The 27249-nt window shown below is 45.7% G+C and overlaps 1 protein-coding gene and 4 non-coding genes across 10 annotated transcripts; all 5 read left to right on the forward strand.

Annotated features, from left to right (window-relative positions):
* The first annotated feature begins 873 nt into the window (after nt 1-873).
* LOC107049046 (60S ribosomal protein L17) lies at nt 874-10309 on the forward strand. Of its 6 annotated transcripts, none has more exons than XM_025144607.3 (7): nt 874-997; nt 7236-7288; nt 7376-7416; nt 8521-8655; nt 8957-9055; nt 9647-9838; nt 10213-10309. In XM_025144607.3, the coding sequence occupies exons 2-7, from the start codon at nt 7249-7251 to the stop codon at nt 10258-10260; spliced, it is 555 nt and encodes a 184-aa protein (XP_025000375.1). In that variant the 5' UTR covers nt 874-997; nt 7236-7248; the 3' UTR covers nt 10261-10309. The 6 variants fall into 6 exon arrangements, with proteins under 6 accessions (XP_025000375.1, XP_046761097.1, XP_046761095.1 ...); XM_046905139.1 differs by lacking the exon at nt 874-997 and adding an exon at nt 6862-6971; XM_046905141.1 differs by lacking the exon at nt 8957-9055.
* On the forward strand, nt 7073-7140 carry LOC112530499. Its single transcript, XR_003072132.1, has one exon. It is a non-coding gene; the product is annotated as a small nucleolar RNA SNORD58 (small nucleolar RNA).
* Nucleotides 8809-8873, forward strand: LOC112530498. The gene has a single exon (XR_003072131.1). It is a non-coding gene; the product is annotated as a small nucleolar RNA SNORD58 (small nucleolar RNA).
* Nucleotides 9371-9437, forward strand: LOC112530502. Its single transcript, XR_003072135.1, has one exon. It is a non-coding gene; the product is annotated as a small nucleolar RNA SNORD58 (small nucleolar RNA).
* Nucleotides 9920-9987, forward strand: LOC112530504. The gene has a single exon (XR_003072137.1). It is a non-coding gene; the product is annotated as a small nucleolar RNA SNORD58 (small nucleolar RNA).
* Nucleotides 10310-27249: the final 16940 nt, after the last annotated feature.

Raw genomic sequence — 27249 nt, forward strand, 5'->3', positions numbered from 1 at the left:
AATGGATAAGCAAAAATGTCCCTGAATTTCTGAAAACTGGGTTCTCTCTTGATGGAGAACTTTGGGACAAAATCAGCACAAAACTCTGGAAGGCTTCTACTACTAAAGAAAGTACGGCTGCTAAACTTTTACCTGTTTGGCACCAAATAATGGAAGGGCTTAAACAAATTCGACAAGGAAGAATTTCTTCCGACTATTCTCCATTGCCCTCCCTCCTACCCCCACTGCTGCCCCTCGGTGCAGAAAGCAGCCGCAGCCCCAGCCCAGATTCGACCCACGGCTCCGACCCCACCCCTGGCTAGGGAGAAGAGAAATCACGACCCCCACCCCGCGCTGCTGCCTTCCATTCCGCCCCCGACGCTCGCCGCACCGCCCCCGCCCACGTCGCTCCGCCCCCAACGCTCACCGCGCCGCCCCCGCCCTCCGCTCATGTAATAAACGATTTGCAACCCTCTGAGCCCAACCTGTGGGAATACAAGAAAGTATATTCGGATTAGAAGCTGTGGAGCAAGATAAACAGCTTGAGAAAGCAAGCCTGAGAGCCAGGGAAGGCTCCCGGAGAGAAAAAATCAAGAGCCAAGTTAGCTGTGTGCTGGCTACATGCTAACAATCCTGATTGGAGGAAGAGAGCCTGGCTAGGCACGATTTATGACTGCTTTATATAATAACTGACTCTGTCTTTTAAAGGTATCATTCAGCAGATCGAAGGATGTTTTCTTGAGGAAGTGTCATGGTTTTATGATTTTGGTTATCGGTATTCCACATCATAACATCATGTAGAGCACTGGGAGTTAAAGAGTTAATGCTTCAGTTCTGTGGATCATGGATAGTTCCGGGTACCTGGTTCTCATAAGAGAAGAACTACATACCCCAGGGGACTTTGCATTGGTTTCTGTTTTCCATTCAGAGGGAAAGATAAAAATGTTTGCGGATCACGAGATGTTCCTCTTTTGCCTTTCTGCTCATCCCGGCTGGACATCTCACCTTCAGCATTAGAGTAAGGCCTTCAGTTTTTGAACACTCTCTCTCATTTTATTTGATTTATTAGCTTCAGTTGTATTATGCTGTATTACACTGCTTTATCTTGCATTCCAATATCTTTTTAGTAAATTAGCTTTCTTCCTTGTATTGTTGCCGCTGTTTTGCTTTTAGGCCCATCTCCCTACCTTTTCCCCTTTCCCGGGACGTGGGTCCGTGGGTCCTCCCACCCCATTAGTCATGGAACCAGGACAAACCAGCCCATAAGCCGCTGCCATTTTTAGTGGAGAATGCGGGCATAGACTGCCTTAGCTGGGAAAAGGCATACTTTTAGAACGAATCTCTCTCTACTCTTGGAGAGCTTCATTAGAAAGCTTATCAGTACTGCAGGTTCTGTACTGAAAACAAAGCCTTGAAGTCCAGGTGGCCTGCCAGCATTCTGGGATAATGGTAAACTTTCAAGGTGCTGCTAGCTTCCTTCTGTAAAGGGGGGGGGAAGGATTTTGCTTTCTCTTTTAAAACTGTTTCCAGAGGGGGTTACTTATTTTACAGAACTTGTGATTTTTAAACAGACTCCCAGTCTCTCCCTTGAATCCTTTATGTGTTTTTTGAATGCTCATCCGATGATCATGTTGTCATTCTCCCTGAATGCATTCTTCATCAATTAACTCGCTTCACTCAGTATCTGTATTTATAAAATTTTGAGGAAGCCTTCTCCAAAGCCAGAGAATACTGAGTGGCAGGGAGTGTGGAGGGACTTGGGAGAGACTTCAGAGAGATGGACATCCCCGGTTTCATGGAACTTTATTCATGAACACCTGAAAGACCCTGAGAACCTAAGCAGATATTTGAGACAGGGATGTTGCGGCTTGGGCAGATCTGAGGAGGCACAAATTATTTGGGGCCTGGTTAATGCTTATTGGGCCTTATTCAGTACTATGCCATAGAGGGAGAGAGTTTCTGAAATTGAGCACAGATGTGAGGCTTACCAGTCTGTAGTTCCCTGGGTTCTTCTTCCTCCCTTGCTTGTACATGGGAGTGATGTTTCCGGTTTTCCAGTCCTCAGGGACTTTGCCTGACAGCTACAACTTTTCAAATATGATGGACAGCAACTTGTCAACCACCTCAGACTGCTCCCTTAGGACCCTGGGATGCATGTCATCTGGCCCCATAGACTTGTACACATTCCATCTCATGAGTCAGTCTCAGACTTGCTCCACTGTTACAGTGAAGGGGAGTTTGCTCCCCCAGTTCCCACCTAGAATTTCATGTTCAGGGATGTGAGAATCCTGGCTGTCAGTGAAGACTGAGCCGAAGAACTCATTGATTACCTCAGCCTTCTCTATATCTGTTGCAGGCAGTTCTCCTTTCTCATTTACCAAAGGAGGTGTGTTGTCTTTGGAATGTCTCTTCTGGCCAATGTATCTATCAAATCCTTTCCTGTTCTTTTTAACATCCCTTATCAAGTTCAGTTCCATTTGTTCCTTGGCTTTCCTAATCCCATCTCTGCAAGTCCGGACAGCATTCCTGTATTCTTCCCAGGTGACATGCCCTTGCTTCCACTGTTTGTACTTGCCTTTCATTTCCCTCAGCCTGACCAGCAGATCCTTTCCAAGCCATGCTGGCTTCCTACCTCCCCTGCCTGCTTTCTTATTCTGAGGGTTGGAGAGCTCTTGTCCTCTCAGAAAAGCATCCTTAAAGAATAGCCAGCTTTGTTCCACTCCTTTGTCTCTAAGGTCTTCTTCCCAGGAGATCTCATTCAACAATTACTTAAACAACCTGATGTTTACTCTCTTGAAATTCAAGGTCCTGACTCGACTCTTTGCCAGGCCCAGAAGAGAAAACTTGTGAACATATATAAGGGGTGTTAGAACCTGCAATATACCATTTGGATCATTCACATCTGAGTCCGTGCCTCAGATACTGCAAATGGCACCCACTGCGTGGAGCAAATCAACTGAGGCTAAATGAGCCCAGTCCGGTAGCACCGCCTGACTGAACTACTGAGAAACTGTTTCGCACACACCCGCACCGTTCTGCAGGAGAGGAGAGCAGTCAGGAACTATGGGGAGTTCACTAACGAAGGAGCAACAAGTAAATCTCCAAGTATTACGGAGAATTTAAAAGTTTCAGAATCGACCTGTATCTACCTCAGCGTTAGTTGCTTTTCTTGATTGGATAAGTAAATATGTCCCTGAGTTTTTGAGAACTGGGTTTTCTTTTGACGGGGCGGTTTGGGACAAAATTGGCACAAAACTCTGTGAGGCTTCTACTACTAAAGACAAAACGGCTGCTAAACATTTACCTGTTTGGCGTTAAATATCGGAAGCGCTCAAACAAATTTGACAAGGAAGGGCAAATTCTTCCAACTGTTCCCCATCGTCCTCCCTCCCACCCCCGCCACTGCCCCTCAGCGCGGGAAGCAGCCCCTGCCCGGGCCCGATCCACAACTCCAACCCCACCCCTGGGCGGGGAGTAGAAAAATGGCGGCCCCTGGAGAGTGCTGCCGCTGCTGCGAGGTGCCCGCGGCCGCAGTCTGCTCCGGACTGTCCGTATCCCACGGCCCTCCTCTGCTCCTCCACCGTCGCTCATCGTTCAGCTGCCACCCCCCCCCCCCCCCCCCCCCCCAGTCGCTTGCAGCTCTGCTTCTGCCTCCAGCATGTAATTTGGTTAAAAACAAGGATGAACTGGAACCAGACAATCTTTTTGATCCTGGTCTAGTAGATCCAGAGGAAGAACCAAAGTTTTTCCCTCCTGATGATAATTTGAAGGAGACAAGAAGGAAAAAAATTGTCTCTTATACAGCATACGAAAGTGTTTTAGAGCAATGCAGAAAAGAAGCAGTATCACAGGGTGTTGCTGATACGTTGAAAGCCTTTCCTGTGATGTATCGTGCAAATCAGCCCCCTCGTTGGGAAATCCCTTCTTTATGAGGCGGTGAAGGAGCTAAGGAACTCGGTGAAAGAGTATGGAATTCAGTCTGCCTTTACGTATAATCTTTTGGTTGCAATCAGTGACAGTTATGTTATGACCCCTCATGATTAGAAAATTTTGTTATGAATGATTCTGTTTCCCGTGCAATATACTGTGTTTATGACTGAATATCACGAACAGGCTACCGTCTAGACAATGGATAATTTGGGTAACTTAAATCATATTGGAATGGAGGAGCTTGTGGGGGAAGGGGCTTGGGCAGGACCTCAAGACCAGGCACAGATGGATAGGCAATGCTTTGAAAATAGTCAAACAATATGCCGATTGACAGTGGCAAATGCATTACAACCTGTATGAAAAGCTAGACCTCACGTCCTTATTTATCATTACATGGACAATATATTAATAGCAGCAGAACAAGAAGAGAGTCTAAAGGATGCTAAACTGCTCATCCAGCAGGCAGTCCAATCTGTCGGTTTACAAATAGCTGAAGAAAAGGTGCAACTCAGGTCTCCATGGAAATATTTAGGATGGAAAATTACATCTCACACCATTCAGCCCCAAATTCTTAAAATAGTACCTCACGTACAGACAGTAAATGATCTGCAAAAATTAAGAACCATCAATTGGTTGTGACTGCTTTTGAGTATTACTACTCAAGAGCTACACCCTCTATTCCAGCTGCTCAATGGAGATCCAGATCTAAAAGGCAGCTAACACCAAAAGCACTACAATGCTTAGACTCTGTAATAACATCATTGCAACATCAATATAGCCATCATGTTTGTTTATCACTTCCAGTATCTCTAATAACATCAAACTCCTATCAACTGTATAGTTTGTTATGTCAATGGAATACCTCAAGAAAAGATCTTCTCATTATCCTTGAATGGATATTCTTACCACATATATTTTCAAACACCATTACATCTCAAGTGGGGATGTTTGCAATGCTAATACAGTGAGGTCGACATTGTCTACAAATTCTATGAGATCTTGACCCTGATTGCATCTACCTGCTATTAAGAGAGATTTAGATTGGATGCTTGTGCATTCACTCACTTTACAAACTGCTGTGGCAGACTGTACTGGACAAATCTCCATTCATCCCCCCAAACATCAGCTATTATTCCCTGGCTCTTCTCTGTCATTCAGTAGTACATCCCCTTCCCCCAGCAGCTCTAGTTTAAAGCCCTTGCAATGAGCCCAGCTCACTTGCTGCCTAGTATATTCTTGCCCCTAAGTCTCCCCTCCTTCATTTTAAAAACTTGTTCTGTCACTGTCTACCTGTGTAAAATGTTTATTTCCTTCCTTTTTATAATCTCCCTTTAAATGTTTGAAGGCTGTAATGAGGTCTCCCCAGAGCCTTCTCTTCTCCATACTGAACACACTCAGTTCCTTCAGCCTGTCTTCATAGGAGAGATGCTCTAGCCCTCTGATAGTCTTGGTAGCCCTCCTCTGGACTCTCTCCAAAAGCTCCACATCTTTCTTGTGCTGCAGGCCCCAGACCTGGACGCAGTACTCCAGATGGGGCATCATGAGGGCAAAATAGAGAGGGATAATCCCCTCCCTTGCCCTGCTGGCCACCCCTCTTCTGATGGAACCCAGGATACCATCAGCCTTCTGGGCTGCAAGTGCACATTGCTGGCTCACGTTAAGTCTTTCATCTACCAATACCCCTAAGTCCTTCTTGGCAGGGCTACTCTCAAGGAATTCTTCACCCAGTCTGTATACATACCTGGTATTGCCCCGACCCAAGTGTAACAGCTTTCGCTTTGCTTTGTTGAACCTCATTAGGTTTATATGGGCCTACCTTTCAGGTTTATCAAGGTCCCTTTGGATAGCATCCCTTCCTTCTGCCATATCAACTGCACCACTCAGGATCTATATTGACAAATCCCACTGTACCATGTTAGCCCAACAAAACACCTCTGTGGTACGTGTGTGATCATAGAATCATTGAGGTTGGAAAAGACCACTAAGATCAAGTGCACTTCCTACAGGTCCAGCCTGGGTTATTCTTTGTGTGACAGTGGCAGAAACACTTCATGAAAACTAATCTTTTCCACAGATTAGCGCATACATGACTTTATATAAAGCACAGCAGTTTATTGTATGTGTACAGTGATGTCCCACTTCACTGTGAGCTTCACCTTTTTCACTGGTAGAAGGATCACCACAAAACCCTCTGATTTAACATTCAGCAAGCACCTTATGCTCCACACAGTGCCAAAGGACACAGATGGGCCCACCCCATCCCCAATGGTCTCCATTTGACTGAGCAAGATGGTGTCTACAACCACCACAGAGACCTTTGGGCCTACAGCCTGTCTGGCAGGGAGGGCTACCCACCCAGCTTCATCAAAACAGGTGGCAGTCTCCCATGGCACAAAGGCATATGTGGTGCCTTTTGCCCATAAATACTGTGCTGAAGTAATTAGTCAAATTCCAGGTCCTCCATGTTACCCCTACACCACCTCTCCATGTCCCACCTCCTTGTGTTCCTGGTATGAGGCAGGAGGCAGCAGGAGCTCCCAGAAATGGAATAGGTCTGAGGACAGGTGGCAATACCCCAAAACTGGGTGGGTGGACTGGGGGAACTGAGCCCCCACATACAAATGAGCCTTATGTTAACACCTCAAGACACGTCCCAGTACCATGTTGTGGGGCTGCGCCTCAGGCCAGGGGTGGCCACCACGAGTGGCACACATACATATGGACACAGGCACAAAGATTTATGCACGGGACATTTTATTTTGATATTTCAGACTGAGCTGTGAGCATCACAGCCCCACACTGCAGGGGCTCAGGGAGCATTTGTGCCCTCAGACATATGATTTGGGTTCTGCAGTGCTGTGTGGTATTGAACTCTGTGATCACAGTGCATTCCCCAACCCAGATTCTCGCGAGAGCTGCGGCTCTCCCCGCCCACACCCGGCCCTGCTCTTCCTCTTCCGCTGCCATCCTGAGGTGAGCAGCCATAGCGATTCAGGGATTGCTGTAATCTGGCTCCATCTGGCTCCATCCTGCTCCGTGGTGCCGCGGGGCACTTGTGAGAGGTATGGTGTTGGTTACTCTCCCTTGATATTGGTGGGGGGGTGATGGGTGGGGCCAGCAATGATAGAGCTCAGAGCGGCTGTAGGGCAGCACTAGGCTGTGGCTGCAGTGGTTACTATCTTATGACACTTTTGGATTAAGCTATGAAAAGAAATGCAGTCTTTGAGCGACTCTTGGGGTTGATTATCTGTCCAGGGGTAAATAATCTGCGTTCTGCCCATCTGCATCAGGAGCTTAATGCAATTTTTCTCATCATTTTTCTACAGCTGAGCTCCAAGGATGGTACGCTACTCACTGGATCCAGAGAACCCTACCAAGTGTGAGTGCTGTGCCATGCATGTCCATGTAGGGCTGCATGGGGTGGCTGAGTTTTTGTTTCATACGTTTTTGTTTTTTCTTTGTACAGCATGCAAGTCCAGGGGCTCCAACCTGCGTGTGCACTTCAAGGTATGCGATATGGGCATGGCACCAAATGTAGTTTTTGAAGGAAGTGTCCCTTATTCTTTTCTGTTACTGGGGAGTTATTGAAGAATGGTGGTGTAGGTTGTGACCTGTGTGTAACTTCCAAATTAAATGTTGTATTATGCAGGTGAAAAGAGGTCTTGTTTATTTTGATTTGACTTCCTATTGCAATAGCATGTTAAATGCAAAAATCAAGATATCAGTGCTTCAGTTACTCCTTATTCTTGTTTTTTTTCTTTTTACTCCTTTTCTCTCTTCCCTTTCTATTTTCCTTACATAAGCATTACATTTTGTAACTTGTTCACACAGCTTGTGTTCTTCATGCTCTCTGTGAGGTTCCATATCAGACATTTCAACAGGAATTTCATAGAAATTCATAGGAATTTCAATCGTACAATGGCTTGGGTTGGAAGGGACCTCAAAGATCATTTATCACTCAGGCTCCAGCTTTCTGGATTAGTGGCTGAAGAGAGAGCTATGATAAATATAAAGACTCAAATTTGCTGGTTGGAAAGCTGTAGCCATTGGGTAAAATACAATGAAGGCACGACAGAACTGTAAGCTCAGTAATAGGGGTCACAGTAAGTATTGTTAAAATAGATAACAAAAAAAAGTATTGTTAATTTATTTTCCTTTTTTTTTTTTTTTTTTGGTGTTGGTTTATTTGTTTTGTTGTGTATTGTTTGTTTTGTTTGATGAGTGCTTCTTTTGAACTGAGTTTGTAGCAAAAAGGCTTGTCGAGGAAAGGTGGTTGCTCCAGGAATGAGGGACAAGTGGTTTTGATTCATTTGAGTTGGAAGGGATCTTAAAGCTATTTGGTCCAACTCCCTGCAATGAACAGGGACACCTACAGCTCAATTAGGGTACTCAGAGCTCTGTCCAGACCTTGAGTGTCTCCAGGGATGAGGCATCCACCACCTCTCTGGGTAACCTGTGCCAGTGCCTCACCACTCTTATTGTAAAGAGCTTTTTTCTTATATCCAACCTAAATCTCCCGTTTTAGTTTAAAACAATTTCCCTTTGTCTTGTCACAACTCCCACTGTAACTTGGGAAGAAGCATTAAGAGGAACTTTCACTGTGCATTTTAGAACACTCGTGAGACTGCCCAGGCCATCAAGGGCATGCACATCCGCAAGGCCACCAAGTACCTGAAGGATGTGACCTTGAAGAAGCAGTGTGTTCCCTTCCGTCGCTACAATGGAGGAGTTGGTCGATGTGCCCAGGTGAGGATGGAGCTAGGAAAGAAAAGGTGGAAAGGGTGCTTTGTGTGTGCTTAGGTACAGAGGAGATGAAAGGTGATGTTCAGACTGCATGGAGAGGAGTCAGTCATTGGTGATAACGTATGAAAACATAAATAGGAGAAGTGTTGATTTGGATTTCTGTGGCAACTTTCTTAGGACACCTTTGGATTCAATGTGAAGAAATTTGTATTCTGAGCAATCTTAGTAAAAGGATGTGTAACAGCAAGTTAATAGCATGTAGAGGTCAGGTACCAGGACCAAAACAGAACTCCTTTTCTTACAGGCCAAGCAATGGGGCTGGACACAGGGACGCTGGCCCAAGAAAAGTGCAGAGTTCTTGCTGCACATGCTCAAAAATGCAGAGAGCAATGCTGAGCTTAAGGTAGGCTGAGTAATGTTACTAAATGCAAACTGTTCATTTGACACTGTGCTTCTGTGCTCCTAAACTTGGTGGCTCAAATGAAAAAAGTGAGGATTTGCTCTATGGATTAAACAGATATAGAGGGCTTGGTTTACTATTTGTTTGAATTACACTGTGTTAAGTTAAAATGTGAGTAATGTTTTTTTCACAGTTCATAACTGCATGAGCTATTTAGAATAAGTGTGCATCTGATCTCTTAAAACTCACAGAAATAGTAAAATCTGTAGACTGTTTGTAACTTTGTAATGTGCTCAATGCTTTATTTGGCAACTGTGATGGTGGTGATGACTATCTTAGGACACCTTTGGAACAACCATGAAATAATAACTACTTTCTGAGTCATCTGCATGATGTAACTTCATTGTGACGTGTAGAATAGTCTGTTTCTCTTACTTTGGTTAGTCATAGCTTGGTAAAACAATCAACTTAAACTGTGAAATTTGCATGGTGTGCTCGGGTGGGGGGGTGATTATTTGTTTGTGCTGTGTAGATTACTGTAAAGAGAAATAAGTCACAGTATTTTAATTTTATCCCCCCCCCCTTCCCCCACAGGGTCTCGATGTGGATTCTCTGGTGATTGAGCACATCCAGGTGAACAAGGCTCCCAAAATGCGCCGGCGCACCTACAGAGCTCATGGGAGAATCAACCCCTACATGAGCTCCCCCTGCCACATTGAGATGATCCTCACCGAAAAGGAGCAAATTGTACCCAAGCCAGAGGAAGAAGTTGCTCAAAAGAAAAAGGTAGAAAGCATCACGTTCTTAGTGTCTTCTCTCTCACTTCTTAGTGTCATTAAGAAACCTGAACGTGAGCAGGCAAAGGGGTTACTATGATGACTTATCTTAGGACACCTTTGGAATACCCATGGAATAAAAAGTTATTACTGAGCAACCTCAGCATTAAATACAGTAGTGAGAAGTGATAAAAACTCTTATCAGTAATATATATTGCAGAGGTGATTTGCTGATTTTTTTCCACTGAAGTAGTTATAGCATTCAGATGTTTTCTGTAAATACAGACCCACAGAATGGTGGCTCAGTGGGGAGGCCTGAGTGTTGAAAGATGATTTGTAACATGATTTGGAAAAGTATCCATTTTCATTGTTTTGTTTCTTCAGATATCCCAGAAGAAGCTGAAGAAGCAAAAGCTGATGGCTCGGGAGTAAATCTGACACAACAGATGTACATAAATAAAGTTTAAAAAAAACACTTTAATTTGTTGTGTGGGCTTGTGCTGTTTGAGGGATGTTCCAGTGCTCAGCACATCCTTGGGACACAATTCATGGTGGTTCCTCCACTGGCAGTAAAGTACTGACATCACAAAGCACCACACTCCCAGAACGAAGCTGCTTACGGTGCGGGAGTGTTTCTAAGCATAAACCAGGAAGTCCCAGCAGTGATGACGCGTGCTTTATACGTCATTTCTGTGAGGCGGGGCCATGTGAGGCACTCACTACCTCTGATTAGGTGCAGTCGACTGCGCATCTGTGGAAGTGTGGTGGTTATTTCTAGCGTGGCTGTAGCAGAGCTGTTGGGGGTGAGCGTGCTGCTTTTTTGAGTTTTGTTCTTGGTGCTGACGTAGCTGAAAGTTCCTGGGGGTTGTTTTCCTACTTGTCTCTTGTCCCTTTGGCCGTAGCTGGTCTCTAGCTGGAAGCAATCTGTGCAGGAAGCAGAAGCTGCTTGTTTTCAGCGCCTGTTGGAGCAGAGCTTCGCTCGTTCTGAGGCTCTCTGTTCTTCAGCTGTTGCATCCATACCTGCGAGGGTGGAATGCAGCTGGCAGCAGTAACTCAGTGGTTTAACGGGAACTGGGAAGATTCTGGGAATGTTCCAGCTTTAGCACCGAGACAGAGCAGGGCCGCATTGCACAACTAAGCCCTCCATCTGCATAACCTTTTTTTCTGTTGCCACAGGAATAGTTGGTTAACAATAGAATTAAACATGGGAAACAAAGATCTGGTGTGTTTAAGTGTCATGCTTGTTCTTTCTGCTGATTTGAACGTGTGGTGGCTTAGAGACAAACAAAAGCACGTTTGATTAAAAAAAGGAAGCTTACTATTAAAATTTCACCCTTTGCCACTTCGTTACTTTTTTTTCTGAAAATTAATTGCTTTCCCCCCAGGCCCTAGGGCATCATGAAATCATGTAAGAAACTTGGGAATAATATTTCAATATTTTAGGACTGTAGTTTTAGTTCTAGTGGCTTTCCTCTTCATCTAACAGAGCTATTACTTGTCTCAATGTGAAATGACTGCACAGACACTCAGTGTTGTCCCTTAGAGACAACCTATGTAATTTCCTATAGGAGCATTCTTCAGCTAGTGGATGAATCCTCAATTCCCTTTGTCAATGGTTTACGGGCTGGGGTTCGGCCCGGTTCTGAAACTAGTGGGGGGGTGAAGAGTGAGAACAGGTCCCCGCAGTATAGAAAGAAGGGCTTCATAGCAAGAAATGAGAAAGCAGCTTCACAAGGTAGACATAAGGGGCAAATAGAGATAGTTTATGTAGAGAGTATTAGAATACAAAGGATTTCAAGCACTTTCACAGGCGCTAGGTCCAAAATAACAAGGACAATGAAGGCCTTAAAGATAAGTACTGGAGAACAGCTGGAAAACATTTGTCAGGGAGGTGATTAGATGTCTACAGGGCAAGCTGAAACCGGTTCGGGGGATGCCCCCCTTTCAGGGCCAGAAGTTTGCAGCGAGGAAGACTACAAGCCTTCGCAAGGAAGACTACGAGCCTTCATCATCACGACCTACCACGCACGTGCAAGGGGGGGAGGGACTGTATGCTAATGAGCTCTCGAAAATGTAATGAATATGTATCCAAATTCCTGTCAACTACTGATTATGTATTACTTTGACCTATATCTATAGCACGATTTCTCCTGACGGTGTGCAAGTTAGGTGGAATGATCCCCCTTGCACCAGGGTATATGTGCGTCACCAATAACCACATGCCTGCTCTATATCCTTACTGGCTATAGGGTCTGATTTCCGCACGTCAATTTGGCACCCCAGATGGGACCCACTCTGTTCGGCTGCAGGACCGGCTGAGAGAGGGGACACCTTTGGCGCGCCCCAAGATTTCTTGGAAGGACTCCCTTCCTCACCCGATCACTGTGGGGACAGACAAGGACCATCCATAGGCGGACCAGGCATGTGTATGGAAAAGGGGGAACCCGTAAAGCGTGAGGAGACGTCCTACGCAGGGTATGAAGGAGCGTGCCTGCTCCCCCCCCGAGGTACGAGAGCTCACGGGTTAGGTTGCCGGCTGGGGTAGGAAGACTCCTTGAGGAGTTCCTACGAAGGGGACCTGTAAGTCGTACGCGAGGAAAGAGCAACAGCTCTCCCTTAGGTGATTGGTAACAGCGGGGATTTTGTTGAATGATAGCGTGGATTCTCCTGGAGATCGTAGTGGGAGTTATAGGTTGTATTATTGTTATCACCATCTGCTGAGTGTTCGGTACCGTGTATCTAATCATTTCAGGACAAGCTGACTTTTGGAAATATCTTAAAGCTTGCAACCGATCGACTAATGTACTAGCGTTATTAAGATTCCAGCTAAAGGACATCATCAGCAATGTGTATTATGTATAAACCATGGTTTTTGTTCTAAATGTCAGAGTGAGTGTGGCGTGAGTGAGACGCGTTCCATTCAGGGAGTGAGTGTCAGTCCATTTATGTAGTACTGTGTTCCGATTGTGGGGAAGAGTGTAAAGGAAGGTGGACAGGCTTCTGTGATATCTGTTTCCAAGTCTTTATAACTGAACAATATCACTATACAGTGTTAAGGGCTGTTTGCGGAAACTTTGAGGAAATTAGGAATCAATAAGAATTTTGTAAACATCATGGAAGGCTCCCAGGGGAAGGAAATTCCCAAACAAACCCCTTTGGGATGTGCATTGGCACACTGGTGGGATATTGCAGGGGAACCTGGAGGCACCCTGAGTAAGTAAACTTTAATCAAGTATTGCAATCAATGGTGGTTAGTATATAAGTTAGAAGATGATGAGAAGTGGCATCGGAATGGGACCCTAAACTATAATGCCTCCTTACAGTTACTGTTATTCTTAAGGAGGGAAGGTAAATGAAATAACACAAACAGTTTTTATAATTGAGTGCTCTAATCATGAGACTAAGTACTGGGTGTTTACGGAAACTGAAGAACTGTATTGTTTAATTTGTAGGTTCTGAAGGGAATGGGACAAACAGTGTTGATGGTATAAGTAAGTGTAATTGTTAATGGTATACAGAAGCTTGATTGAGGGTATGTGGAAGTGTAACTGAGGGTATGAACAGTGGACAAAGGAAAAAGGGTTAAAGAGAAAGTGAGTTTATCTGCACTGGCATGAGAGCAGCCCCCCACACCATTCCCCTGTGAGCAGAACCCTCGGAGTGAGTGCCGGAGTCAGAGACTGCTGTTGTAAACAGCGTTACTTGCGAATGGGGGGAGGTGGAGAGGATGGGGCACTGGCAGTGAGGATAGCCTTCATGTGCAGAGATCTAGGAAACCCAAAATTCCAGTGTTAGCACTGGAAGTCTCCAGAAAGGAGGAGGTTAAACTGTAATATTAGTAGTTTATGTAGTGATGAGAGTTTGGGAAGTGAAAAGTTTGGGAAGGACTGTAAGAGATTATTCTTTTGTATCATTGACTCAAAGCTTTACCAACAGTCCGTAGCTGTGTATCCACAGTTGGCACCCTCCTGTCGTTCCTGAGAATGTACGGAGTTCCTTGGCACTTTGTGGCTCAGGGGTTTGGCAGATGGCTTCTTTCCTGGCAGTCCTTAAGCTTCAAAGTCCAGCTGTAATCTCCTATGCCAGATAGGTCACTTGCCATTGAGTTATTTGTGCCTTCTGTTGAGAAACTTGATAGTCATTTAAACAAAGAAATTCAGCACACTCACAGTCCATTGCACACAGTCCTCTTTGTTTCTGTGGCATCCACATGCTGCAGTAAAGTTCCACCGTGGGATGGAGGAGCCCAAATCTCAGGCTCACGAGTTGACCAGTTCTCAAAAATCATTGGGCTGTTCTCACAACCCTGGGTAACACTGTCCAGGTGAACTGAGTCTTTTTTTGTTCCAAATTGAGGCTCTCCTATTCAATGGCAAATAACCTTAGGCTTCCTTTGGCCAAACTAGGCAGTAAAGGCATCCTTCAAATCCAGAAGGTAAACTCTACCTACTCATTCCCTAACTTAGTTACTAAAGTGTATGGATTTGCCACCACTGAGTGTATACATTCAACAATTCTATTACTTGCCCTCAAATCTTGTACTAAACTATAGCACTTGCTATCCAATTTTTCATCAGAGTATTGTATTTGGATTCACATTCAATTAGTAATCCAAAATCCAAAAGTTATCTATTTTTCTTTTATCCTTCTACAGTTGCATATCCTCAAAGGGCACTGCTTTACCTTGACTGGGCTAGCTCTAGCTCTTGCTTTTAACTTAGGGCTGCATTTTGTCTCTACCAGGCATCCCTGGTACCCACACTCCTAAGCATACTTTATTTAAGATTTCTGTAACTTCTGGGGGTACACCATTGTTTTTCCCAGTTTGTGTTAAAGCCAGACTTTCAATTTTCAACCAGTTAATATTGTTTGACCCTTAGCTCCAGTTTTATTGAATTTCATCTCTGCATTCATTTGTTCTAATAAGTCTTGCCAGAGTAACGGTTTTGGACAACGTGGCATGTACAAGAATTTATGTGTTCCTACTTATTTTCTCAGCCCGTATTTAGTTGATCCCAAAAGGTAAGCTTTTTCTTGTTGGGCAGTAACTCCTACTACTGTTGCAAAATCATCTATGGGTGGTAAGAGGCCCCCGTACCCACCAGAAAATAAACCTCTTTATCCTGCTCTCCTAGCTGCTATTTAACCAGTGGATTTGCTAGGAATATCTTCCCAGGTTCCCATCATTCAGCTTTTTGCAATAAGAGACGGTTGGATTTCTCCCCCAATGTCTCATTTCCCTGCAGTTTGCACGCTGCTTTCAGTCCAGCAGGGGTGGAACCCTCCATGGGCTCTTCCAGGCCCCTCCCTTTACCTCTTTCTAAGGGGACCTCTGGGTCCTACGACTCTACTCTAGCATCGCAACAGTAACAGCTGTTGCTATTCCCAATTTCCTTACTATCTCTGTTTCTCAATTAGTTTTTTTTCTTCATATTGCTCACCCTCTTTGGTTCTGACAACCCTGTTACACCTTGCTCATCTTTGCCTTCCTCAGCCTGCGTCCTTGTCTCGCTCCAATTTATAGGAGGGAGAGGAGGTTATTTGAAATATGTATGCCCGGCGTGAGATTAAGAAACAACTGTTCAAATGTTGGTCCGACCAGTTTATTACAAATGTTAATAAGGGAGATGAAGAAAGGGGAGGACGGACACTATTACGGATTGGGGTGATGGGGAAGGGAAGGCGAGCGATAGAAAAGATAGAAAGAAGCAAGAATTGCGTAAAGCGGGGATAGTCACCACCAGGATCTGGCAGTAGTCCCGTTGCACGACGTTCTGATGGTCCGAAGCCGAAGGGCAGGAGCAGCGAGGCCCGTCTTGGGCAACGAGAGTGTGCAGGTACCGGGTGGGTCCAGGAAGAAGCCGCAGAGTAAGTCTGGGAGGAAGCAGCAGGTCTCAGGTAGCAGGCCCAGGGAAGTCCGTCAGCATACGGTCCGTAGTGAAGGATCTGATGGCAGAAACCGCGTGTCCGTCGTGGTGAGGGATCTAATGGCAGAAACCCCTCTCTAGTCTGTCGTGGTGAGAGATCACATGGCAGAAAACCCCTCTAGTCTGTCGTAGTGAGGGATCTGATGGCAGAAAACCCCTCTTTTATCCTCCTTTTTTTTTCCTGCCTACGTGACATCCCTGGGTGCTTGAGCAAGAGTCATGTGCGTGCCTCCTGAGATGGCCATCTTCTTCGAGATAAGTCCACACAAAAGACCGTTTCCCGGCCATTATCAGCAGCTTATCTCTCTCTCGTTGCCCCTGGCCTTGTCCATCTGTGCTCCTTAAAGGATTTCACAACCCTTAGCCAGGACCTGTCCATCAGTGTACTCAAGACAAAAGATTTCTCAACCTTTGCCCAGGACTTGCCTGGACTTGTTCCTCAGCAAACTTTGAGTCAATGATACAAAAGAATAATCTCTTACAGTCCTTCCCAAACTTTTCACTTCCCAAACTCTCATCACTACATAAACTACTAATATTACAGTTTAACCTCCTCCTTTCTGGAGACTTCCAGTGCTAACACTAGAATTTTGGGTTTCCTAGATCTCTGCACATGAAGGCTATCCTCACTGCCAGTGCCCCATCCTCTCCACCTCCCCCCATTCGCAAGTAACGCTGTTTACAACAGCAGTCTCTGACTCCGGCACTCACTCCGAGGGTTCTGCTCACAGGGGAATGGTGTGGGGGGCTGCTCTCATGCCAGTGCAGATAAACTCACTTTCTCTTTAACCCTTTTTCCTTTGTCCACTGTTCATACCCTCAGTTACACTTCCACATACCCTCAATCAAGCTTCTGTATACCATTAACAATTACACTTACTTATACCATCAACACTGTTTGTCCCATTCCCTTCAGAACCTACAAATTAAACAATACAGTTCTTCAGTTTCCGTAAACACCCAGTACTTAGTCTCATGATTAGAGCACTCAATTATAAAAACTGTTTGTGTTATTTCATTTACCTTCCCTCCTTAAGAATAACAGTAACTGTAAGGAGGCATTATAGTTTAGGGTCCCATTCCGATGCCACTTCTCATCATCTTCTAACTTATATACTAACCACCATTGATTGCAATACTTGATTAAAGTTTTCTTACTCAGGGTGCCTCCAGGTTCCCCTGCAATATCCCACCAGTGTGCCAATGCACATCCCAAAGGGGTTTGTTTGGGAATTTCCTTCCCCTGGGAGCCTTCCATGATGTTTACAAAATTCTTATTGATTCCTAATTTCCTCAAAGTTTCCGCAAACAGCCCTTAACACTGTATAGTGATATTGTTCAGTTATAAAGACTTGGAAACAGATATCACAGAAGCCTGTCCACCTTCCTTTACACTCTTCCCCACAATCGGAACACAGTACTACATAAATGGACTGACACTCACTCCCTGAATGGAACGCGTCTCACTCACGCCACACTCACTCTGACATTTAGAACAAAAACCATGGTTTATACATAATACACATTGCTGATGATGTCCTTTAGCTGGAATCTTAATAACGCTAGTACATTAGTCGATCGGTTGCAAGCTTTAAGATATTTCCAAAAGTCAGCTTGTCCTGAAATGATTAGATACACGGTACCGAACACTCAGCAGATGGTGATAACAATAATACAACCTATAACTCCCACTACGATCTCCAGGAGAATCCACGCTATCATTCAACAAAATCCCCGCTGTTACCAATCACCTAAGGGAGAGCTGTTGCTCTTTCCTCGCGTACGACTTACAGGTCCCCTTCGTAGGAACTCCTCAAGGAGTCTTCCTACCCCAGCCGGCAACCTAACCCGTGAGCTCTCGTACCTCGGGGGGGGAGCAGGCACGCTCCTTCATACCCTGCGTAGGACGTCTCCTCACGCTTTACGGGTTCCCCCTTTTCCATACACATGCCTGGTCCGCCTATGGATGGTCCTTGTCTGTCCCCACAGTGATCGGGTGAGGAAGGGAGTCCTTCCAAGAAATCTTGGGGCGCGCCAAAGGTGTCCCCTCTCTCAGCCGGTCCTGCAGCCGAACAGAGTGGGTCCCATCTGGGGTGCCAAATTGACGTGCGGAAATCAGACCCTATAGCCAGTAAGGATATAGAGCAGGCATGTGGTTATTGGTGACGCACATATACCCTGGTGCAAGGGGGATCATTCCACCTAACTTGCACACCGTCAGGAGAAATCGTGCTATAGATATAGGTCAAAGTAATACATAATCAGTAGTTGACAGGAATTTGGATACATATTCATTACATTTTCGAGAGCTCATTAGCATACAGTCCCTCCCCCCCTTGCACGTGCGTGGTAGGTCGTGATGATGAAGGCTCGTAGTCTTCCTTGCGAAGGCTTGTAGTCTTCCTCGCTGCAAACTTCTGGCCCTGAAAGGGGGGCATCCCCCGAACCGGTTTCAGCTTGCCCTGTAGACATCTAATCACCTCCCTGACAAATGTTTTCCAGCTGTTCTCCAGTACTTATCTTTAAGGCCTTCATTGTCCTTGTTATTTTGGACCTAGCGCCTGTGAAAGTGCTTGAAATCCTTTGTATTCTAATACTCTCTACATAAACTATCTCTATTTGCCCCTTATGTCTACCTTGTGAAGCTGCTTTCTCATTTCTTGCTATGAAGCCCTTCTTTCTATACTGCGGGGACCTGATTTTGCCCTTCACACCCGCCGCAATATAGGATGTCAAGACAATAAAGGCAATCAGTGGCAGTCCCCTTCACAGTTCTGTTGGGCCAGTATTTGATGTTCTTTCTCGAGGCGTATCTTTTTCAAGGAACAGTAGCGCTTCTGACTCATGCTCACCAGTTCCCAAAAGTTCAGCAGTGCATCACAGGGTGTCATGATGTTTCCTCATAGGCATGTTTGAGTGATGTTGCTTCTGCTGGCCATCCTGTGAACTTAAAACCTCAAGGGGAATAAAACAGATGTTTAATAGGTACGAGGAGGGGTAGGTCTGCCCTCCACGGTAAGATGCAGGCTGTATTTCGGTCTTGAGTCAACACCTCTGCCTGTATTGGGGCACGTCCTGGCCTTCAATACCACACTCTTTGGCCCGAAATCTGCGATTGAATCACTATAAAGGGTACCAAAGGGGGAGGTTCTAATTTGTCACATGCACATGATTAATGTCCCCCTTGCAATGAAAACAGGGGTGTCAACTACTACCTCTGCTGGCCATTCGCTGATTACTAGAGGGTTTACTGATCCCCCAACCTCTAACAATCTCCCCCAAGGTGCAAGGAGACCACACCATTTTGGTCCTGCTTGCACCTTCCAAGGCCATTTTACCTTGTGTCTCCCGGGCTCTAGGTCATCAGGGGCAGGGAGCAGAAGATTATTCATGGTGCCAACTTGTGGCTTGAGTGAGGTGTCCTTGCTTGTAATTTGTATCCTAAGTGGGGAGGCCCAAGTTGTCTGCAGCATTTTTAAAGCACTGGGTCTGCCATCTCTTGGTCTCTCATTCAAGTCTTGCAGGGTTTCATAAAGCCTTTTGGTCCACCCCTGCAAGGACTGTGAATCTGCCTTCAGAGCAGCTTTCAGGTTCCCACTGTATCTTTCTATTAGGCCTGCTCCCGTTGGATTGTAGGGCAGGTGAAACCGCCATTCGATGTTATTGTCTTCAGCCCACTTCTGCACAGTTGCACCTGTGAAATGTGTACCTTGGTCACTCTCGATGACCTCAGGAGTCCCGTATGATGCCATCAATCTAGTTTGAGCTTTGATGGTATAGGCTTGGTTTGCCTTTGCTACAGGATAGGCTTGCATCAGTCCACTCGCTGTATCAACACAAGTTAGGGCATATCTGGCCCCCTCAGATCAAGGAAAGGGACCTATATAATTTATCTGCCATCGCTGTAATGGGTTGTGTCCTCTTGCGAGATGGGCCGTAGTTTCCGGCAGAGGTCTTGGTCTCATTCGTGAGCAAGTGTCACAGTCCTGACATGCCTGGACAATATCTGGTAACTGTATGGGCAACCCCCATGCTTTAGCTGCTGCCCACATGGTTTTCTGTCCTGCATGCCATAATTTCCGATGCAGCCAGTGGGCTATGTCTTCTGGTGATGTACTTCCCAACCATCGGACTCGAGCCAGTGTGTCAGCTTCATCATTGCCTGGTGACTGCAAGGGTTGATGTCCAGAGACGTGGTATGCTTGTACGGTCCTGTGCCTAACCACGTTCCATATATCAACCCACATATCTTTGCCCCAGATAGGTCGGGCATGGATTGTCCAATCCTGAGTGGCCCACTGTGCTATCCAGAGTGTGAGCCCTCAGTAGACTGCCCAACTATCTGTGCAGATGTTTAGTGCACTGTTGCCAGGCTCTTGAGTTATCACCATCCACACAGCTCGTAGCTCAGCCCACTGGTTACTTTGTCCATCCCCTTCTTTGAACCATATTGTTTCAGTTGAGGGATGGTATGTGACAGCTCGCCACCTACTTGGGTTCCCTCTGCTGGATCCATCTGTATACCAGGCATCTTCTGGAATAGGGTATTTCCCCTCCTATACAGGACTCTTTTCTGGACAAGTAACCACTATTTCCTCAGGTGTCTCGCTGTGATATGTTACTGGCCCAAGTATCTTTTTAAGTTCTTCCTTCAGTGGAGAAGATGACAGGCGGCTTCTTTGGCTAAGATAGGCAACCCAGCGTGCTACTGTTTGTGATTGGGCCACCCCGGTCTTAGGAATGTGGGTTAGGTCTTTTACCCACCCCTGATTTGGTAAAGTTGTTTTGACAATAACCTCTGCGGTCTGAGTTATTGGTTCTACTGCCTGCAGTGCAGAATAGGTAGCCAATAACTGCTTTTCAACCATGCTGTATCTCTCTTCTGCTCCATGCCAAATCTGTGACCAGAACCCAATTGGGATTCGAACAGAACTCTGGCGCTGCCACAGCCCCCAGCCAAACCCTTCTTGGGTTACATGCACATCCAGTTCGGCTGGAAGGGTCGGATCAAATATACCTTGCGCCTGGGCCTGTTTAACAGCTATTTTTGCTTGCTGGAAGGCTTCTTGTTCTGTTCTACCCCAATCCCATACTTGGCCTTTTTTTGTTAATCGATATAAAGGTTTTAGCAGTTGTGCTAAGTGGGGAATAAAGGATCGCCAATATCCTAATATACCCAAAAACTCCTGCAACTGCTTCGGTTTCGTAGGAACCGGGAACGCTTGGATCTTATCAATGATTGCACTGGGTAGCACCTTAGTCTTACCTGACCAGACAACACCCAGGAATTTAACTGATAGCCCTGGTCCTTGTACTTTTTGTGGGTTTATAGCCCATTCTTTTTCCTGTAAATAAGTAATTAATGATGGTACTGTCTTCTCTAATGCCTCGATTGAGTCAGACGTTAGCATCAGATCATCGATGTAGTGGTACATTTTGACAGTAGATGGTTTGTTCCAATTTGCCAAGTCACATGCCACAGAATTATGACAAAAAGTAGGTGAATGCACATACCCCTGAGGTAGAACTTGAAAAGTCCACTGCCTGCCCTCCCACGTGAATGCGAACTGGTCTTGGGACTCCTTAGCAATTGGAATGCTGAAAAATGCATTTGCTAGATCCAGAACGCAGTGGTATGTTTCTATTTCTCTACTTTATGTATCCATGAGGGAGGTGGTGTTGGGTACGGCAGCATGGATCGGTGGCATGACTTTTTTAGTTCTCTGTAGTCTACTGTCATTCACCACGTACCATCTGACTTCCTGACTGGCCATATGGGGGAGTTGTATGGGCTGTGTGCAGGTCTAATGATCCCTACTCTCTCCAGCTCCTGCACAGTCTTGGTAATTTCTTCTTGCCCACCCGGGAGTCTATACTGCTTTGTATTTGTGATCCGGCGCGGTTGTGGCAAACAAATAGGTTCAATTTCTGCATGACCCCTTATGATTGCCTGCACTGCCCGGATACTAATACATCTTTCCCTTAATCTGAACTCTCCCACAGTGGTTTGGAGAGTCAAACCCGACAGGATATCAATCCCCAGTATGTACTCTGGAATTGGGGCATTTGTCCATGTCACACGGCATGCGGCCATTAACCATATATTCAATGAATGATTTTCTTCATTGTGTTGCACAGCTGCATATAGTCCCTGCCTGAGGGCCGGGTGAGTAGTAATGGATGCCAGTTTTGAAATTTCTGGTCCATTCACCACAACGCTTTCTGCCCCCATGTCATATAATCTAAGGAACCATGCTGGCACGCTCTCTCTCGGTTTTTGTTTAAACCGTTGCACTAAATCCATTAATTCAGCTGCTGTGTATGGGCGAGCCGTTACATGTAGCGTGCTCTGGGCAGGGGGCCACTGGTCAGGGGGCAGCCCCACTGGCCTGTCCTACGTTTTTTTTGTTTTTTGAGTTACAACTGGTCGGATCTCAAAGGGATCTAGCTCTAGTGGAGCCTCAAGATCTGACTTTTTAGTGCTTTCATTTTCTGAGTCCAGTTCATGTGGATTCTCTTGTATAGGATCCCCAGTAATTTCTAGAGAGATGTTTCGGATTTTTTGTACGGGAATGATAGGGTTAGGTTTTTTCCCTCTCAAAATTGCAACCTGTCTTTCCAGTTCTTCCACACGGTCACGTAATAGTTGATTTTCATCAGTGAGAGCTGCTTCAGTTATATTTAGCCGGTTCAAGGCCATCAGCAGCGGCCACACCACCGTGGTGGCAGCTCACTGTCGTTCTCGTGTAGTGAGTACGTTTTTGTTTAGACTACTGAAATACTCAGCCAGGCGGGCCGGGGACTCCTGAACATTTCCTCCATCCCGTAGGGGACCCCATTTTTCAACAATACAAGCAATCCCGTGATATGGGGATCCTAGGAATCCCGGGATGTGCCCTGGCAAAACTTCACTTATGGGGCTAGCCTTTCCCCGTCCAAACCATCCCATGAAATTGTTCAGAAATGTCATGGTAATTATTTTAAGAGGCTTATAATTGGGTATCTTTAAAGATATTTGGCTGCTTGGCTCGCCAAAATGTAGAACAAGTGAAGACAGAGCCTTTATTTGAGAAATAGGCACTCGAGGAAAAGATATCAAAAAGGAATTGACTCACCCCTCCCGGTAACAGTGTGGAGAGAGAGATGAGCTGAGGAATGTGTCCCTCCCCCGTTCGTACCTTCGCGCTGCCGGAGAGAAGGGCAGGGGCAAAGAGAGGGTCCCGCGCAGACTCAGACTGCACAGGAAGTATTGCAGAGACAGAAGGGGTGGCTCCAGACCACCCTCCCCCGCCCCGTTCCAGGCACCCACACACTCACATAGCCCACCCATTGGTTCAGGCTGTGACCCTGGAATTCCACTACAATGGGCTATGTGCTGGTCTTATAATGCCAACTTTTTCTAATTCCTGCACCATTCTTGATATTTCATCTTGTCCACCCGGAGTCTATACTGTCTCACAGTAGTAATCCAGCACGGTTTCGGCAGGCAAATAGGCTCATGCTTCACACGGCCTCTCAATATTGCCTGCACCGCCCGGACACTAATGCACCTTTGTCGAAGTCTGAACTCTCCCATAGTCGTATGGAGAGCCAGGCGCCCTAAAATATCTATGCCCAGGATATATTCTTGGACTGGGGCAATAGACACTTTATACTCCCGGGGTGGGAGACACCCAACCCCCAGTTTCAACCATGTTTGCGTGACCAGAATGGTCTGTCCCCCAAAACCACCAATCATCACTCTATCGCCATCATATTTAGTCGGATCTCCGTAAATTATCGATGTTTCTGTGCCTGTGTCAACCAGTGCCATAACTCTCTGAATATTCTTTCGGGACAAAAAATTGCTAATGCTACATAGGGCCTCTGGTCTGGTCTGGAGGCCCTAGGGGGATTAACATCCCTTGTCATGCCATAAATTGCTCTATGGCTAAGTCTTTTGCCTCTGATGGCTCAGGCATTGTGGCCTGAGACACTTGAGGAGGCTTCTTTTTCCTACTGCGGTCTATAAAATCTTCTAAGTCCCATGTTGTCGTTAGTGAACTACCTATAACTCTTACCCTAGGTTTTTGGGGGTAATTTTGAAATTTTTGATTGTCCTTTGTTTCCAAAGCTCAAAGAGGACGTGATTGGGCTGGCAATCAATTTTAACAAATTGGACCTTAGCCCAGATTAGGTCATTAAACATTTGCTTTCGGGAAACCCGTATGGGTCCTGACTGAGGAATTCATACAGCTTGCCTCCTAGTTTTAATTACTGGCAGGACTTCTGCTTCTTCTGGTGTTCGAATATTGCACCTGGTCTGCAGGCACTCTGTCTCTCCCTGATCAGCCACTAGTTGAGCTGCCTGTTGGACTAACAATTCTGAGGCAACCAGGGGGTTCAATATAGAGACTTAAGTGCCATATAGATGGGAAGGGGCCTGCTGCAGGATCAAATCTCTCATCCCCACTGAAAATCAAACCATATCAGGGCTGTCAAATGTATCTTCATAGATTGCTTCTCTTATACCCAATTCACGGATGTAATTTTGAAGGTCCTCCATGGAGGACCACAACCCTGTATGTAATGGTATGTCTGATTTATTCAGCCATACCATACGGCATGCCGCCATTAACCAATCTATTATGGAATGGTTTTCATTGGCATACTGGATGCCTGCGTATAATCTCTCCCTAAGGGCAGGGTGCACAATCATGGTTGCCCATTTAGATATTTCTGGACCATTAACCATAGCACTTTCTGCCCCTGAGTCCCATAATCTTAATAGCCAAGTTGATACACTTTCCCTAGGCTTCTGCCGGAACTGTTGTACTAGGTCCATTCAAAGTGCATTTTTCCTCTCTCACCCATCACGGACTCTCTCCTGCTTTTATTCTTCTCAGGGTCTGCAGGGTTTTTTTTTTTTCCATTAGCACACCACATCCGCGTGGCCAGTGCGTGACCATAGAATCATAAAATCATAGAATCATAGAATGGCCTGAGCTGAAAAGGACCTTGAAGATCATCTAGTTTCAACCCCCCTGCCATGGGCAAGGTCAACAACCACTAGACCAGGCTGCCCAGAGCCACGTCCAGCCTTGCCTTGAATGCTTCCATGAATGGGGCATCCAGAACCTTTCTGGGCAACCTGTTCCAGCATGTCACAACCCTCTTAGTGATACAGAGCCCAAGTGGAACACCTGCTTGAAAAACAAAATAAACTACCAAGGTCTTGAGTGATGCATGGTCATATTTTTTTAAATCCTGATTAGTGAGGTGAAAGAGAGTTTATCATCCTATAATACAGGGCCCTCCGTTAGCTTTGCCTGTGATTCTTTTCCAGGTTGTGTCTTTGCAAACTAAGAAAAGGCTAATTGGTAGTCCAATAGCCTCATGTCAGGGCATTACTGATAATGGAGTGGTGAAATTACAATAAAAGAGCTATTCCCATAGATTCCAGCACAGCTAACATCAAATCCTGTTCAATTCACATTTGATCTACTACTAAAACAGAGGAAGAAGCACACAGCAACCTAGATTGTGCCTAATAATTCTAATTCTTGAGGCTGCATGGGTAACATAGGAAAATCACCCATTTTTGTCATACCATTACCAGTGTTGTTATTGTGATACCATCCAGTGGGTAATCCAGCTGTTTTTCTTCACTCACTATGGCACCCATAAGTTATCTACAATACAAGAAATTGCAAAACAATACCCATAAGTAAGAAACACACAATCCCAGTCATTATGAGGGCTGGATGCTATTCTCTGCCTTGAGATGAGGCCGAATGTATCATGCCAGAACCCACGTAGGGCCAGTCCCTGTGGAAACACAAGGGAACATTGATAACCCCAAGTTATCAATGGTAAGGGACTTTCTCAATTCCTTGTGGCCACATTCCGAACATTAACCACTGGCCATTCCTTGAGCATTGGGGAGGCCCCAAAATGACGATCTACTCAAGTTGTATCTGTATGATCACAATTCAGAAAATTTAGTACAAGCAAAGCCATACATAATCTTTCTTGTGGTGTGTATCGAATTTCAGTCATTTTGAGAGGTCGAGTAGTAATGGTGACAATGTCTTCATCACCTTCTTCTCTTCTAGCCCTCCTTGGCATTGGAGACCGTGATCTTCTTGAGGGCTCCTCCCCTGGAAATAGGTGCAATTCCCATGGACCTTCTTCCTCTACTCTCTCCTCTTCTCATATATCTTCTTCCTCTACTTTCTCCTCCTCCTCTTTCTTCCGTTCTAAATGAGGTGACAGTTGTTTCAATTTCCATTCTCTTACAGGGGCAAATGACATCGATTCTGGTACCTTCTGTGATTGATCATGAGGCTCAGTTTCTATGCTCTTTCTTTCCAACTCAGCTCGGAGTCTGTCTTGTTTGGTTAGGAGGATGTCTCATTCAGCTTGGAGGATGTCTCGTTGAGACTGAACTTTCACTCATTCAGTTTGGAGACTGTCAAGCTTGGATTGGAAGGTGCCTCCCTCGGTTTGGAGAGTGTCCTGTTCGGATTGGAAAGTATCTCGTTGAGATTGAAGGCTGTCTTGGTCTGTTTGGAGACTGACTACTTTGAACTGGAGGGAGTCTCGCTCAGTTCGGAGGGTGTCTTGCTCAGATTGGAAGGTGCCTTGTTCGTTTTGGAGGGTGTCCTGTTGAGATTGGAGATTGTTTCTCTCAGCTCAGAGATCTTCCCTTTTGGCTTGGAGTCTTTCCTTCTCAGCTCGGAGACTCTCACTCAGTCTGGAGATTCTGTTTCTTGGCTACGAGACTCTCTTTCTGGACCCGGAGATTCTCCCTCTCAGTTTGAACTCTCTCCTGGAAATTCTCCCTTTCAGCTTGGAGACTATCTCGCTCAATTTCAGAAACTCTCTCCCTCTATGGCATAGTACTGAATAAGGCCCAATAAGCATTAACCAGGCCCCAAATAATTTGTGCCTCCTCAGATCTGCCCAAGCCGCAACATCCCTGTCTCAAATATCTGCTTAGGTTCTCAGGGTCTTTCAGGTGTTCATGAATAAAGTTCCATGAAACCGGGGATGTCCATCTCTCTGAAGTCTCTCCCAAGTCCCTCCACACTCCCTGCCACTCAGTATTCTCTGGCTTTGGAGAAGGCTTCCTCAAAATTTTATAAATACAGATACTGAGTGAAGCGAGTTAATTGATGAAGAATGCATTCAGGGAGAATGACAACATGATCATCGGATGAGCATTCAAAAAACACATAAAGGATTCAAGGGAGAGACTGGGAGTCTGTTTAAAAATCACAAGTTCTGTAAAATAAGCAACCCCCTCTGGAAACAGTTTTAAAAGAGAAAGCAAAATCCTTCCCCCCCCCCCCCCCCCCCCCCCCCCCTTTACAGAAGGAAGCTAGCAGCACCTTGAAAGTTTACCAATATCCCAGAATGCTGGCAGGCCACCTGGACTTCAAGGCTTTGTTTTCAGTACAGAACCTGCAGTACTGATAAGCTTTCTAGTGAAGCTCTCCAAGAGTAGAGAGAG

This window comes from Gallus gallus, chromosome W, assembly GCF_016699485.2.
Source record: "Gallus gallus isolate bGalGal1 chromosome W, bGalGal1.mat.broiler.GRCg7b, whole genome shotgun sequence".
In the NCBI taxonomy this organism is placed as follows: Eukaryota; Metazoa; Chordata; class Aves; order Galliformes; family Phasianidae; genus Gallus; species Gallus gallus.

Excerpts from the sequence above, each read along its gene's own strand:
- LOC107049046 (XM_015300416.4), top strand. The coding sequence starts at position 7,249 with ATGGTACGCTACTCACTGGATCCAGAGAACCCTACCAAGTGTGAGTGC. Across the intron at positions 9,056-9,646 it reads AGAGCAATGCTGAGCTTAAG|GGTCTCGATGTGGATTCTCT; the intron begins GTAGGCTGAGTA and ends CTTCCCCCACAG. Across the intron at positions 9,839-10,212 it reads AAGTTGCTCAAAAGAAAAAG|ATATCCCAGAAGAAGCTGAA; the intron begins GTAGAAAGCATC and ends TTGTTTCTTCAG.